This window comes from Danio rerio, chromosome 7, assembly GCF_052040795.2.
Source record: "Danio rerio strain M-AB ecotype USA chromosome 7, GRCz13ab, whole genome shotgun sequence".
Taxonomy (NCBI): Eukaryota; Metazoa; Chordata; class Actinopteri; order Cypriniformes; family Danionidae; genus Danio; species Danio rerio.
The window spans coordinates 51,589,671-51,605,502 of record NC_141027.1 but is presented as its reverse complement, the minus strand read 5'-3'; the positions used below and the strand labels follow the sequence as shown (position 1 = coordinate 51,605,502).

The window sequence follows — 15,832 nt, the reverse complement described above, 5'->3', positions numbered from 1 at the left end:
CCCTAACCTGCCTAGTTAACCTAATTAACCTAGTTAAGCCTTTTAAATGTCACTTTCAGCTGTATAGAAGTGTCTTGAAAAATATCTAGTCAAATATTATTTACTGTCATCATGGCAAAGATAAAATAAGTCAGTTATTAGAGATAAGTTATTAATACTATTATGTTTAGAAATGTGTTGAAAAAATCTTCTCTCCGTTAAGTGAAGTTTCACAAACTAACTTCGAGAGGAGCATGTGATATAATTGACTGCAGCTGGTCTCTCATCTACAATTATAAGTTAGCCAATCAGATTAATCTAAACTCACTACAATTAGTCCAGCTAAAATTACTCCCGGATATTAATTTTCCGAAGAAACCCCCTATCCACCCCTTCTCCCTCTTTCTTCCTTTACTAGGGGGAGCTCTCGAGAACTACCTGATCGTGTACTCCCCTTACATGCTCATCGACCAGGCGGGGAACCCTTGGCTCAATTATCTCTGAGCTCAGGGTTTTTTCCGGGTACAGCATGCCAAATTTGCTGTCATTATCAAACAATATCTAAATGTGAACTCTTGAAACAGAAATAAAATAAACGGGGGGGCTAATAATTCTGACTTCAACTGTATGTTATGGGGTGCAGACAAGGACCTGGCATGACAAGTTTGGTCAGGGTCTTGGATCCTAAGGTTTCATCTGCCCTGTTTTGAATTTAATTATATTTTTAAAAACTTTTCAGTAATATACACTGCCAATCAGAAGTTTGGGCTAAGTAGGATTTTTAAATGTTTGAAAATAAGTTTATGCTACTCACCAAAGCTGCATTTATTTAATCAAAAATACAGTACACATTGTAAAATTGTAAAATGTGATTACACTATAAAATAACTGTTCAAAAGTAGATTATCATTTAATTTAATCATTTATTTCAGTGATTTTTTAATGATGAATTTTCAGCTTCATTACTCCAGTCTTCAGAGTGACATGATCCTTGGAAATCTCCTTGGGTTCACAAGGGTTTCATCTGGCTGCTCGTTTTCCCCACAGTCTAAAGACATGCGCTATAGGTGAATTGAATAAACTAAATTGGTCGTAGTGTATGTGTGTGAATGAGAGAGTGTATGGGTGTTTCCAAGTACTGGGTTATGGCTGAAAGGGCATCCGCTGTGTAAAACATGTGCTGGAATAGTTGGTGGTTCATTCCGCTGTGGTGACCCCTGATAAATAAGGGACTAAGGTGGATGAAAATGAATGAATAAATGAATGAATGAAATCTCCTCAGGTTTTTGGATAATTATGCATTCAGAAGTTAATGTCCAAACACACCTTTATAGTTCACGTTTTTGCAGATACAATATGACACGGAAAACGTGATTTTAATGTTTTGCTAGATATTAATCATCAAACAGCTTTGAATGTTGAATTGTCTCTATTTGATGGTTGGTCTCACGAGTCCACAATGTTTGCGACCCGAGATCGACTCCTGGCTCGAGGTCCTTTGCCAACCCTGCCCCACTCTCTGCTCCCAATACTTTCCTGTCTGTAACTTTCACTGTCCGATCTCAATTTAAGGTGAAAACCCCATAAAAAGTATTTAGAAAAAAAAAAAAAAATAGCAGAGAATCTGGGAACCTTTGGCATACTCAACATAGGCTACTATGAATTGGGACACACTATTTCGAATACTATTTTGAATGGATATCATAAAATTGGGAAGCAGCATAAAGATTTTTTTTTTTCATTTATTTATTTACTTTTGATTTTATGCCTTTATCTTTCTTCCAACAACTTTTAATGTTGAAAGTTTTTTTATTTTGAGATTTTTAATTGTCTGAAATGATATGTTGTCTGGTTTTGGGTGGTAAAAAAACTTGTAATAAACTGCTAGTACTTTTTCTGTTGTTTCACAAACTTAATTCTCTCTCTCTATTAATTCTTATTCAATATATTGCTTCAATTGACTAAAATGGCAATAAAAAAGTCAATTTGTTGAATTTACAACACCAAAAGTCAACAGAGTAGAGATCAAGGTCCCATAATGCAATTTATAACCAAAAGTAAACATACAAATGCCATCAATCATCACATACACATCCTGTTGATCAAAGGATTGTTTTCTAGTGTGTGAAAGGGGCAACAGATAACAACAAACTATGTAACAAATAACTATCCAGTTTGGCGTGTTACATTTCTTTCATTGGGTTTGCTGGAGATCATGCTGAAGTTTATGTAATCTGCCCAGATCTGATGAGTTTGATCTCTGGGTTCTAATCCGAGACTCAACAAAGAAATGACGCATGTTCATGTTTAGCATGTTTCAGTTGTGTGTTTATTCAGTGTATTAGGCCATACCACACGTGTTTCCTGTGGATGTGAAACGGAAACCTCAAGGATGCAGGTGACTGGGCAGGCATGAGGCCATGGTTTACCACAGCTGTGTGCCACTGTGGTTCTGCAGCCAAGAATTGCCTTTATTATAAAGACCTCTTTGAAGAAAGTACCCAGAATACTCTCAAAGTTTACCAATTTGAAGACCATTTAAATGGTGGATTTTACCCTGTTTCTGAATAACCACTCTAGTAATGGAGAGTTGTGTAGATATAATTTGTTAAATTGTTCTACCGGACTCTGAACAGCTGCCAAAATCCATGCTGAACCCAAAAAAACATGACTGGAAAAACAAAGTGTTTCCTTTTGCCGTGATTTGCACCAGCATCGGAAATAACAAGCCTGATGGCTTTTTCTCTGCCTTAAAAGGGCAAAATTCTGGTCATGTTTGCTGGTGTGGCACAGAGTGTTTTGTGTTGACATCATCATATTTTGTAGTGACCCAAGCTAGTGTGAGCCTGGAGAAGTGAAGCACAGATAAAAAAAACAAAAAAAAAAAACAGATCCGCTCAACTGACACAGGAAGTGGTTAGGAAGGAAGTTTGATGATTTATTCTTTAGCTTCTTGTGAAGTTATAAATGAATTCAAATGATGTATGTCCAGACAGACTGTAGTAATTGAAAGCGTTTCTCTTTTACTGACTTTAATAATGGTTGGAATGGATTTTGACTGACTGATATTTGAAAGCTTAACAGATGTGCACTATATTAAAGGGGTGATCTAGAGTATATTTTTAGGTTTGGTTGTGTTTATAAGATGCAAAGCAAAGTGTGCTCATGCTTGATTTGTAGAAAATCATGCTAATTTTTATATATCTTACTTTGATTATAAATAGCTTCTCGGCTAACATGAAAGCCACTGTCATATCTCCTGGTTCCTCCGAAAGCCCATCCTCAAAAGGCTCTGATTGGTCAGCTAACATAATGGGCTGTGATTAGCGGATCTGCCCTATGTCACCAGGAAAAGAATCACGCCTCTACTAATGCACACTTTGCGTCTGCTGTGTAAATACTGTGAGAGAAGCTGCTAGCCGTATCAGTTTGAGACTGATATAGACAGAAAATGACACAGAGGACACCGCTGATCCTCACGCTGGCTCTCTAAAATAATTAGAGCATGTGTATATAATACGAAACGTTCACATATCTTTTGCAAATTTGTTATTTGAGATGTAGAACACATGTAAAGCAGAGAGAGAGACACTGCAGCGCTGATGAAGATTGTGGCCGTTTACAGCGGTTTGACTGATAAATATGAATTTGTAGCTAAGTTGTTGAGGGTGTTAAACAGCATTTAGTTTTGTTTGCATCCTTGCCGACATATCGTTAGTGCCACAAACTGTGCATGTAGTTGATCATTTTTACCAAATAAATACACTTACTGGTTGTGCCTCACAATCCACAGTTTCATCGGTTGGAGGAGTTTTAACCGAATTCAGCACTGAACTGAGAGAGATTCTGCAAGCTGTCCTTTGTCAAATGCTAGAGCTATATCGTTTTTAGAATTCTCTGGAACATAATTCAAATCAAACTGTAAGCACTTCTCTCTTTGTGTCGTGTCCTTTGGAAGCCAAAATACAGAAACAGAAGAATCTTTGTGGAAATAGCAACATTTGGACTCCATTTTAGCTTTATCTGCTATAACATTACAGTGCTTTTGACCGCTTCGATGCGTGGGGTGTATGTGCATAGTGAATGCACGTAACCTGAAGCGTTTGTGATCTCACTAACGCGGATGTATTTTTTTGTAGTCCCCAAATTCGTTCGTTGTAGGCTTTGCTAAGCTAACTTTTTAAAAGCCAATGTCTCCCTTTGCATTGAACTTTGAGCGTATTACATTCAGAGATGTTGTTTATGTTCACACAGCTACATTACACATCAGCTAAAGTTTAAAATATCATATCGTAGTGGACCATCCTTTTAAAGATGGCTAAACGAGTGGGTTCATTGCTCTTAAAGGAATAGTTCACCCAAAAATTTACACATTCTCACTATTTAACACTTGGGAGATTCTTCTACTTAGTTGAACACAAAAGAAGACGTTTTAAAGAGTGCAAGAAACCTGTAACCATTGGGAAAACAAATACGGATGTCAGTGGGGTCAGATTTCCAGCTTTCTTCAAAATATATTTATGTTCAACAGAAAAAAGAAGCTTACATAGATCTGTGAAGGGAGAGTAAATGATGACAGTTTTCATTTTTGGGTGAACTATCCCTTTAAGAAGAGGGAGGGTCTTGCCCTACCCACATACACAATGCATATAGGAAATGTCTGGTCAAATTTTATTCAGGTATCAACCGAAAGAGCAGAATGTTGGGTTCTACACAATCGATTTGTGTCAGGCCTACTTAAAAAATTAAATTAACTTGTTAGTTTGGTGTTGTTTTAGCTCATTTTAAATAAGTAGTTGAGTGCTGTGTTTATTCAAAACAGCAGTGTTTATTCAGTACACCCGTTTTCTGAACCAAATGAACAATTCTTTTTTAAAAAAAAAAAGCAATACATTACTTTTTGTGTAACATCCTGTGCATACACAAGCATTTCAGGGTGATCTTTACCAAAGTATAGATGCAGTATAATAAGTTCCTCTTTATCACCGTGTGTTGTAAACAGGCCCAGAAGAGACAGTAATGTAATCTTGGACATTACACCACACCCTTTTTCACTTCCTCAGTCACAGTTGGCAGATTTTATTCAGATATTTAGATCCTGATCATTTCCACTCCACCCCACTGAGACACATTAAGTCCTGTTTGCTCTCTCTAATCCAGCAGGCATTAGATTTATACAGCCATAGAGAGGTAACTCGGTGAAGCAGAGCCTTATCCAGCCTGATGGAGCAACGTTTTCCTCTGTTGCACAAATCGCCACACCCTCAGGTTTGGTGTTGTATGTTTGCAAGAAAAGGCGGGCAGAGACTGCATGGAGGAGCTTCTGCAGTCAGCCAGTCAGAGAGCTGCAAAATGTGCTCCGGAAACTGTGCTAAGCATGCGGTCAGCTCTAACATGAGTGGGCAACTGCGCCACTTGGTGGTGGTTGTAGTAATGATTTTTTTCATTTTTACATGTGTTTTTTGGGTTTTTGACGTGACGTTGCATTTTAACATTTTTAAAAAGAATGTAATTAGTGTTGTCATCATTTCAAATGCAGTAAATGCTGTACTATTTAGTTGTTTTCCATGTCATAAAACGGCTGTGTTAGGGCTTTTTTATTTTTATTTATTTTTTACTTTTGAGGCAAATCTCAAAGCTATCCTATGGTGTAACTTAAGTCCAGTTCAGTAAAGGACAACTCTGAACAATTAAAAAGGAAATGGTAAAATCATTCATAAATACATCAGGCCTAATTTTGCAAGTGGCCATATTAGTAAAATTAGTATTGTTTTTCATCCATATAATTCTTAAAACATAGGCACTTGATACATTTTGTCCCTGAAAACATTGTCGTGTGTTGTAAAAAGGATGAAACCTGCAAAAACGATAAATAAATACACAAATAAAAAAATATAAATAAACAAGTAAATAAATCCATAAATTCTTGTATAAATAAAATAATAAATAAATATTCAAATAAATAAAGAATGTATATAAAAATCCACAAAATCCTGCATAAATAAATATATAAATAGTTAATATTGCGGGCAGGTAAACAATTAAATTAATTACATGAACTTTGGGGGAATAAGAAAATGCTAAACTTAAAATTGAGTATCCCTCCTTACATTTATTCATTCTTGAATGAAGTTGCATATTTATCTTTCCTCAGATCAACATGCTAATGAGAGGGTGTCTGTCAACCATCAGAAGGTGGTCTTTATGCCATCATTGGTTGATTGTTGAAAAAAAAATTTGCATTCGATTTATCCATTTATTTATTATTTGGACTGGCTTTTGATGATTGACAGACCTTATTTCGAAACCACTATAAAATTGTTATTTTGGTGTGACGATCACATTTATTGAAAATTTTCAACAAGACATGGACATCAAAATTTGTACTCAAATTTTGATGTAAAATAAAAATCTCTATATAAAAAAGTAATGTCCAACAATGATCTCATGCTGTTTTTAAAAAAATATGTATAATTAATAGTTGTTTTATTGATTTCTAGGACATATTTAAGGTACAATTAAATAATGTAATGTAAAAAAAAATAAACTGAGAGCTAAAGTTGCTGACCCCTTGTATTTTCCTAAACATGAAACTATATAAATGATTTTATTATTTGAAAAAATAATCATTTATATTTAAAAAAAGCATTTTTGCAGCCTATTTGTCAGCTGTCCTTATCCAAAATGCATATGTGGTAATGCAATGGAAAATATTATACTGTAGATTTTTGCACCCAACCAATATTATCAGCTCTGGAATCAGTCAACTTTACAATTTTTTTAGTCCTCTGCTGCAGTTCTGCAAGGAAGTTGTGCCGTTTATTTTCCTGAAGGGTAATGTGTAGTTGTTTATACAATATTGGCTGCTATATTATTGAATAATTAAACACCTATTCTCTTTCAGTCTCCACTCATTTTTCCAGCTTTTGTTGTCTCTAAATGATATTGGTGTGTTTTTCTTTCATGTCATGCTGCATCTGTTGACAGTAAAAACTGTTTTTTTAATGTAATTGTAGTGACAGTATTATTACCTTATAATGAATTTATTGCCCTTTTCCTGCAGTTTTATTTTGTTCTATGATGTACAGAAGATGCTTGAATTTTTTTTTTTATGCAATGTGTGCTGGCTTTTCTGAAATATTATTTATTGACTAGGACTGTGGAAATCTGAAATGAATCACATATAATAGCATCAAATAGCCATTTATATATATATATATATATATATATATATATATATATATAAAACTATTAGGTGATAGTGTTTAAATGTGTCAAAAGGTCTAAACTCTAAACCATTCTGATTATAGATTTTTAATTAATATTATAACAGCAATTTTGAAAAGACCGGAATTATTGGAAAACTCAAAAATATAAACCACAACGAATGATGGATGGTTTGATCAGAATCATAATTCTTTGGAGTGTTTTTTTTTCCTTTTATAATAGTTTTTTTTTTTCTTTCTTTTCTTTTTTCCAGGAATCTGGAGATCCATCTGCGGTGCTTTGGCTAGATGAGATTCAGGATGCAATCCTGAGAGCCAACAAGGACTCAGAGGAAGCTCTGCAGTGTAATGCTTATTAAAATCTTTATTCATTTAGCCTCTCTGTTTATCTCTTTATCTCTTTGTCTTAATAAATATCTATAACATATATTAAGATATAACATATTTTAATATATAACAGATGATTCTTTTCTTTAAATTATGTCAGTTTTTTCTAAAGAATGATCTTTGTCTGCCTTCAGTCTCTCAGGCGATCCAGGCCATTAATGAGGCTGTGGATAATAAGGACTCTTCTCAGACACTGGCGGCCTTGCGATCCCCTGCTGCTGGCATGTATGGAGTCACATCTGAATGTGCTCAAACCTACCAGGATGACCTGCTGCGGATTAAAGACGACAAGAGAAAGGAAGGTGAGATGGGCTCTTCTGTTGATTCTTTAATATTTGGTACTAAACAAGTATTGCCATATTTTATGTTAAAATAACTGACATTTGTGCTAATTTTCTCAAAAGATGAAGATAAATATCCTTATCACAAGCTCTTGGTGACTATATATTGTTATCATGTAATAGTAATACTATACTATGAGTTTGTTTAAAACTATTTTCTGTTTACATACAGTTGAAGTCAGAGTTATTAGCCTCCCTGAATTATTAGCCCCCGTTTAATTTTTTCCCCAATTTCTGTTTAACGGAGAGCAGATTTTTTCAACACATTTCCAAACATAATAGTTTTAATAACTCATTTCTAATAACTGATTTATTTTATCTTTGCCATGATGACAGTAAATAATATTTGACTAGATATTTTTCAAGACACTTCTATACAGCTAAAAGTGATATTTAAAGGTTTAACTAGGTTAATTAGGTTTACTAGGCAGGTTAGGGTAATTAGGCAAGTTATTGTATAATGATGGTTTGTTCTTTAGACTATCAAAAATATATAGCTTAAAGGGGCTAATAATTTTGACCTTAAAATAGTGTTTACAAAATTAAATACTGCCTTTTATTCTAGCCGAATTAAAACAAATAAGACTTTCTCCAGAAGAAAAAACATTATCAGACATACTGTGAACATTTCTTTGCTCTGTTAAACATAATTTGGGAAATATTTAAAAAAGAAAAAGACAAAGGGGGGATAGTAATTCTGACTTCAACCGTACATACATTTTCATATTTAAGGTTTTAATTTCAATATATCTTTAGTTATAAAATAAATGTAGTTATTTAAATTATAGTTATTTTAGACCTTTGCAAAGGTGTTAATTGAGAAACATTTATAAAATATATTGTACATATAGTATAGTACATACAGATTTGTCCATGAAAGTGTAAAATGTGACATGCAGAGGAATTTATTGTTATGGTTGGGTTAATCCAAGTTTAATGCATTATATTGGTCTAGGTTCAAAGCTAAAGGAATAAAATGAACTACATTTATAAAATAACTTCTTTAATTTTCTAAAGTATTTATAATTATGTATTACAAAAATCATTTGTTGATTTTTCTAGAACAACTACATGTTTAAAGTGCCCCTATTATGAATTTTGGAAAATTACTTTTCATAAAGTGTGTAACAAATCTAAGTGAATCAATACGTTCATCTGTGTTCTTAATCAAAACGAGCAATGTTTAGAAAGTTATTGTCATCAATATGTATCCTTAAATGTTGTTTAATGAAATTACAGGCTGTCTGCGGGGTCTTAAAACGTCTTAAAATGTCTTAAATTTCAAAAACAAAATTTTAGGCCATAAAGTCTTATATTTACTGAAATGTTGTGTTGTAGGTCTTAATTTTTCTATGTCCATGTAAAGCTACCCAAGCTATCGGGCCAACACCGATCCAATCTCCAAAGTTTTAACAAAAGTTTATTTATTAACTCTGTTTACCAATATGGCTTAATATTCATCCTTAAAATAACATTTGTTTTTAATGTTTTAACTGGGCCATTAGAAAAAAATTTTTAGCGTTTAGCATTGTGTAAATCTGAAATTTCATTCATAATGGTATTAAAAAGGTCTTAAATTTGACATGATGAAACCTGTAGAAGCCCTGCGTTAGATGGATCTATTGCTGTTTCGCTGTGACAGCTGAACAAAAGATTCCCCGCTTACTTGTTGCTCACAGAGACCCGGGAAAACTTGAACTGCTCTCACTCAAACACTGTAGTGGATTGCGGGGGATCAGACTGCATTATGACTATTTATATTGAATGAATGTCATTGTTATTGCTTGGAGTTATGATGCAGAATAGAGCATAGAGAATATATTGGTGTACAAACTTTATCAGTAAGTTCCTGCAGTGGACTAACAAATGTACTGCTTCACATTTATAAACCATTATGAGCAGACCATTCTCAAGAGACTGGGTCATCTGACCAATTGCCGCAAATTAGCATCACTTAAAGGAGGGTATGTGGAAAAATGTATTGCTAAACAAATCATTTTGGAGTCATTGGGATGATTAGATAAAAAATAAATGCACATTATAAGACAGTAAAAGCTGCATGCGTATCAGCCTCTTGTTTGTCACTCCAAAAAACAAAATATGAACTTTTTATAGTCCATAATAGGGGTACTTTAAATAACCGTGAAATAAAATTACTTGTTCTGTAAAATATAATTTTGGTCACACTGCACACCCCTAATCACAACATTTTACAAACGTTGGCAATGTGACTTAAAGTAATAGAGCTTTCTGGTAGGAGATAATGGCAGTGAATGGATGGAACATTGGGTGAAAGGAGGACACAACTACTACTACAACCTAAAAACTGGACAAGGCACCTGGGATAAGCCTGCAGAGTTTACTCCAAACAACTCACAGCTCAACAAGGAGGAAATACAGGTAAATCTTCACTAGATCAACTTTTTATATACAAGGCTACAGACTATGAGAACACTGGTGCAGCATCAAATTATACAAAAGGTAATTCCAGCTACTTATTTAGTAGCACTACATGTTTGATTTCAATACATTTACAGTTTTATTTTATATTTAACAGCTTGAGTTGAGTATAGCAGTAACTTAAGCTTTAGTTTAGAGACACAGGTGTAAATTCTCACTTGCATATGCAGATTATCATCATATGTATCTGTAAAATCTGTAAAACTTGTAAACACCTAAACATTGTCTCCTTGGAATTATAAGGTTATATCTGTGTTCTAAATGATTTTGAGCTGAAGTTTTTGCTGTCCAAATAGCAAACAATGTGTGTGTAACAGTTCTTTTTCATACATGAACATGACAGAGGCCCTAAAGATAATTCTCTTAAAGTCATTTTCCGCTTGGAATAATAAGGTTCTATCTGGCAGATCATTAATTGAAGCAATACTTTTCAAGAAATACAATCAGTCTGCTTATTAATTTAATTAAAAAATTAAAATGGTGTTGTAACAATATGTCGATGTTTGAGAAAGTTGCATTTTTAATTTCTGTAACATTTGTTTATTGTTTTAGATTAAATATATATATTTTTCAGCTTAAGCACACTAGGCTGTGCTAAATATTTTGTCCAGTGCAGATGTTAATTTTATGTAATTAATATGATAATCTTTATTGATTTATATCCTTTAAATGAACTATTAAATTATATTTATTGAATTATATGCACCCATGAATTAAATTAAGCATTTGCTCTTCGAAGCTTAATGTCAAATTTAAAGACTTTAAAATAAAACAGACAATGAGACAATGTTTAAAAAACATGAAAAATATTTTAGATTCAATATATTGCCTTTTTTTTTTTAACAATGTAAAATTGAACATTTCATCTCAATGTCAAAAACAGCTTCTAAATCATCACATTTAAACACATCTTTTCAGTTTTATGTTTCTTCTCTATTTTGTGTGGTGCAGCATTATTTAGTCCGACTCTGATTTTCTTTCTGGGGTCCGTTCTTCGTACCTCGCTTAAATGATCTAAGATGATTTGGCAGATCCCGAATCTTTTAATCTTGATAACTGATCTCTCACTAATTTGGTTCTTCAAACGAGTTCGCGGATCAGATTAGAATGTCTGGATAAACTGATCTGAGATCGCTGCGTGTGTTGTAAAGGACAGATCTATCGATCTTGAAATCATGATCAGCAATGCAACGATTGGCTGACGGCACAGCAGCGTAATGACATCATCTGATTAATATTCAATTATCCATGTGAGCAAAATTACGTCAAATTAGCAGTAAACGGCTTGTTAAATATGACACGCAATAACCTTCCACATTTGTTGTGAGCTGCAGGCTTTACACTTTCATGTGTCAAGAGTATTCATCATGTATTTCAATGCAAATCAATGTATTTAGTTCCACATTTAGAAAATATTTTCTTTATTATAGTAGCCATTTTTTAATCGGTGTAAAGAATAACTGGTTGTTTACAAAAGTGTTTTCATATTGGTTAAGGCGTCTGCAACTTTTGTGAAGCATCAAATCACCGGCATATTAACTATCAAAACATTATTATGACTGCTGAAATGTATTATTGCTTTAAAAAAGTCACATATTGTGCATTTCTATTATACACAATTTGTACTAAAGCGATCTAAAAAGTTCATATCAATAAGTTTTCTCTTTGCACCACCAGGTGGCAATCTTTGTAGCCTACTTTTATTTCGAGGGTTCAGATGGCATACGTTTTATTAAAATGTATAACTTAATTTATTTTATTAATGACTATAACTTTATATATACTTAGTTAAAAAATATGTACCATTTTCCCAAGTGTATATAACTACTACTGTAAGAAAATATCAGAATTCAGAACATACTTTCTGTATTATCTTTGCTTGAACTGAGCCGATCTAATCCTGTTTATATGAATTGAACCTGCTCCCGATCAGGTTTGACCTAGCAGAACTGTTGCTATGACAACAACTCTCAGATCAGCTTTGAAGAACGAAACGATCCTGGATCATGTCAAATCGTCAATATCCAAATCCAGCTAACTGAGTAATCCACGTACGAAGAATGGACCCCTGGTCTTTCCCGCTGTCAACAGAGCAGTCCGATGGAATGACAAAGAATCTAATTCTGATTGGTCGTCGTGCGTGCATTCGAAATGCTGATTGGCTTACAGTAGGGATGTTAGTTTCTACAAAATCCCATGATCGATGATCATTTAAATTAACGATCGATTAATCGCTTACCCTTATAAACTTTCTGTTTATAAAATACATATAACTCTAGGCTACTGAAGAATGAGCCGAATATGGAATATGAGGAAAAAAATAGTGACGTGTTCAATACTTACTTACTTTCCCCACTGTACTTGTTCAAAGTAAATCAATCTTGTAAACATATTAACTTGCAAAAGGATAACAATAAAGTGTCATTAGTAAATGTTAGTTAATCCATTAAAATAAGCTGTGAAAAATAGCTGTATTATAGTTATATTTTAAAGTTAATTTAAAAAATACAACTGCATTTTATTAATTATTAACCTCATTTAATAAAATGATTATGACTTGTGATTTTAATTCATTATTAGGCATTAACTACAAAAATAACATCACTTAATATTAATAAATGTGTTTGTAGTTGTCATTACATTGACATAGGCTATGTAGAGGATAAACAATCACTGCCAATAAAACAATCTGAACATTCCTAAAAGGCCCTCTAAAGTTTAATAATTATAATAATACACAATTATTTCAATTATTCTCTTCACTTTTATATTCTTCTGTATTTTGCATATTGATTATCACGATTTATTTAATATCGGCATATGTCTAGTTACCAAATACTTGAAAGCCTATCATTTACATTCTTTCTTGCTAGAAAGAAATAGGAGGAAGAGTGAATGATGACAGAATCTTGTAGTTTTCTGAGCAACTACAGGGAATGTGAGATGCTAGAGGACATTTGATTGGAGAAAACACAGTATGCTGGCTGAGTCATCACTATTTTTCCTCTCTTCCTGATTGGCATGCTGTCTGTGTGTTTTAAGTCTGTTGTGTCAGGAGTGACGCAAGCATATAACCGAGAGCAGCTCTGGTTGGCCAATGAGAGTCTGATCGGCAAGCTTCAGGCCCGCTGCCGTGGCTTTCTGGTGCGACGGGGAATGAAAGAGCGTCTTGAGTTCTTGAAGTCTCAAGAGCCATCTGCTACACGGATACAGGTCACTAGTGTGCTATAGTCCTAACAATATTGATCTATCGAATATAACATGGTTCTGTGTAAAGTCGGCTTTGACCGTCTGGTTCTTTTGCTTGTTCGCTTGTTTTTTTTAGGCCCACTGGAGAGGCTTTCAGGAGAGGAAGAAGTACAATGACAGGAAGCAGTTCCTGAATGATCATTCTGATGAAGCCGTCAAGGTGAGATGATGATCAGCAGTAGAGAGTGATGGAATTAAATGGATGTGTTTTAGAGCTGCACAATATTGCCAAAAGCCGACGTTGTGATATTTTGTATTTCTGTGTTTTTTATATTGTGATTTGAATCTAATTTCTTGAGTTGATTTAAGTAACTCTATTCGGGAAGAATTCCTAATTTTACATTTATTGGGTTTATATATGCAAAAAATAAAAGAAATTACAAGCATAAATAATACATTAGAACACACATTGTGTACAAATGAAATACATAACAGAATAAACTAAATGACAGTGCTTTATTGTTTTATAAAGAGTCTAATAGTATTGATGTACAGCAAAAAAAAAATAATCAAATGTGAAAATAACACTATATAGTATACAGTGTGGATCAAAAATCAAAGTTGTCCTAAAACTGTTCAACAACACCCATTCTTATTTTGATAAACATATTTGATCAACTTCAAATGTTGACTAATGTCTTCATTGTATAATCAGATACATTTAATCTTTGTTGAAGCTGCACATTTGATCATTTCTTATGCACAAATGGTTCAATTACAATTGGAATCCCAACTCAGCATTGCAGATACTGCAGTGCAGTGCGATATCGATGCTGAAACGATATATTGTGCAGCCCTGATGTGTTTTTTTGTAGTTTAAAATGACAGCATTTGACTTTCTTTGCAAGAAGATAATATGTGGTCAACACAAATTTAGTATGTTTATACACTTCAGTCCTGATCAATTTTCATTCATTCATTTTACTTCGGCTTAGTTGCTTTATTCAATCGGGTCGCCACAGCAAAATGGACCGTCAACTTATCCAGCTTATGTTTTGCACAGCGGATGCCCTACCAGCTGCAACCCATTACTGGGAAACATCCATACACACTCAGACACACTGATACACTATCTACCAATTTAGCTTATTGAATTCACCTATAGCACATGTCTTTGGACTTATGGGGGAAACAGGAGCACCTGAAAGAAACCCACACCAACACGGGGAGAACATGCAAACTCCACACAGAAATGTCAACAATGTCAAATGTCACTGAGCCACCGTGTCGCCCTCTGATCATTTTCATTCATTCATTTTCTTTTCAGCTTAGTCTCTTTATTAATCAGGAGTTGCCACAGCAGAATGAATCCCCAAATTATCCACCTTATGTTTTATGCAGCGGATGCCCTTCCAGCTGCAACCCAGTACTGGGAAACGTCCATACACACTCCTTCACACACACTTATACACTATGGACAATTTAGCTTAACTAATTCACCTATAGCGCATGTGTTTGGACTGTGGGGAAATCCGGAACACCCAGAGAAACCCACACCAACATGGTGAGAGCCAACTGACCCAGCCATGGCTCGAACCAACGACCTTCTTGCTGTGAAACGACTGTGCTAACCACTGAGCCATGGTGTCGCCCCTGATCAATTTTAATAAGGTAAATTTAGCTAAACATCTTTCTTTTTTATTCCTGCAGATTCAGTCAATGGTCAGGATGCATCAAGCTCGTAAAAAATATAAAGATCGTCTGCAGTATTTCAAAGACCATGTGAGTAGTTTGTCAAACCAAGCGAATGGGTTTTTCTTTCAGATAATATAATCATCTTTAATGCCCTCTCCAATTTTCTCATTTCAGATCAATGACGTGGTGAAAATTCAAGCGTTCATTCGAGCTAACAAAGCGAGGGATGACTACAAAACACTTAGTAAGCACTTAGTTATCTCATCATCTCGTTTATAAACCTGCAGTATACTATACAGATTACGTTTTTTTTTTTTTTTTTTTTGAAGGCATATATGTTTGTTTTTAAATACTGTTAAAATGAAACTGATAAAACTTTAAAATGACTTACAGTTTCTTTCTGTGGTGACCATTTTAATGTATTTTATTTTAATAACACATCAAAAAAGAAAGAAGGAAAAATCTTGATTTATCAGTGGTGTTTTATCCCAAATTGAAGTATGCTGGCATCTTTCACTCACCCTCATGTCATTCCAGACCTCTTTGATGACTTTA

The 15,832-nt window shown here is 34.0% G+C and overlaps 1 protein-coding gene across 2 annotated transcripts in view; it reads left to right on the top strand.

Annotated features, from left to right (window-relative positions):
- Nucleotides 1-15,832, top strand: part of iqgap1 (IQ motif containing GTPase activating protein 1) — a 114,145-nt gene that overhangs the window by 76,558 nt on the left and 21,755 nt on the right. For both annotated transcript variants that reach the window (XR_015494474.1, NM_001308966.1), the window contains 7 exon segments: nt 7,460-7,550; nt 7,727-7,894; nt 10,191-10,333; nt 13,436-13,606; nt 13,719-13,802; nt 15,293-15,364; nt 15,452-15,521. Coding sequence is in view for 1 of the 2 variants with exons in the window: in NM_001308966.1 (NP_001295895.1) it covers nt 7,460-7,550; nt 7,727-7,894; nt 10,191-10,333; nt 13,436-13,606; nt 13,719-13,802; nt 15,293-15,364; nt 15,452-15,521 (799 nt within the window). In the remaining variant the exon portion in view is untranslated.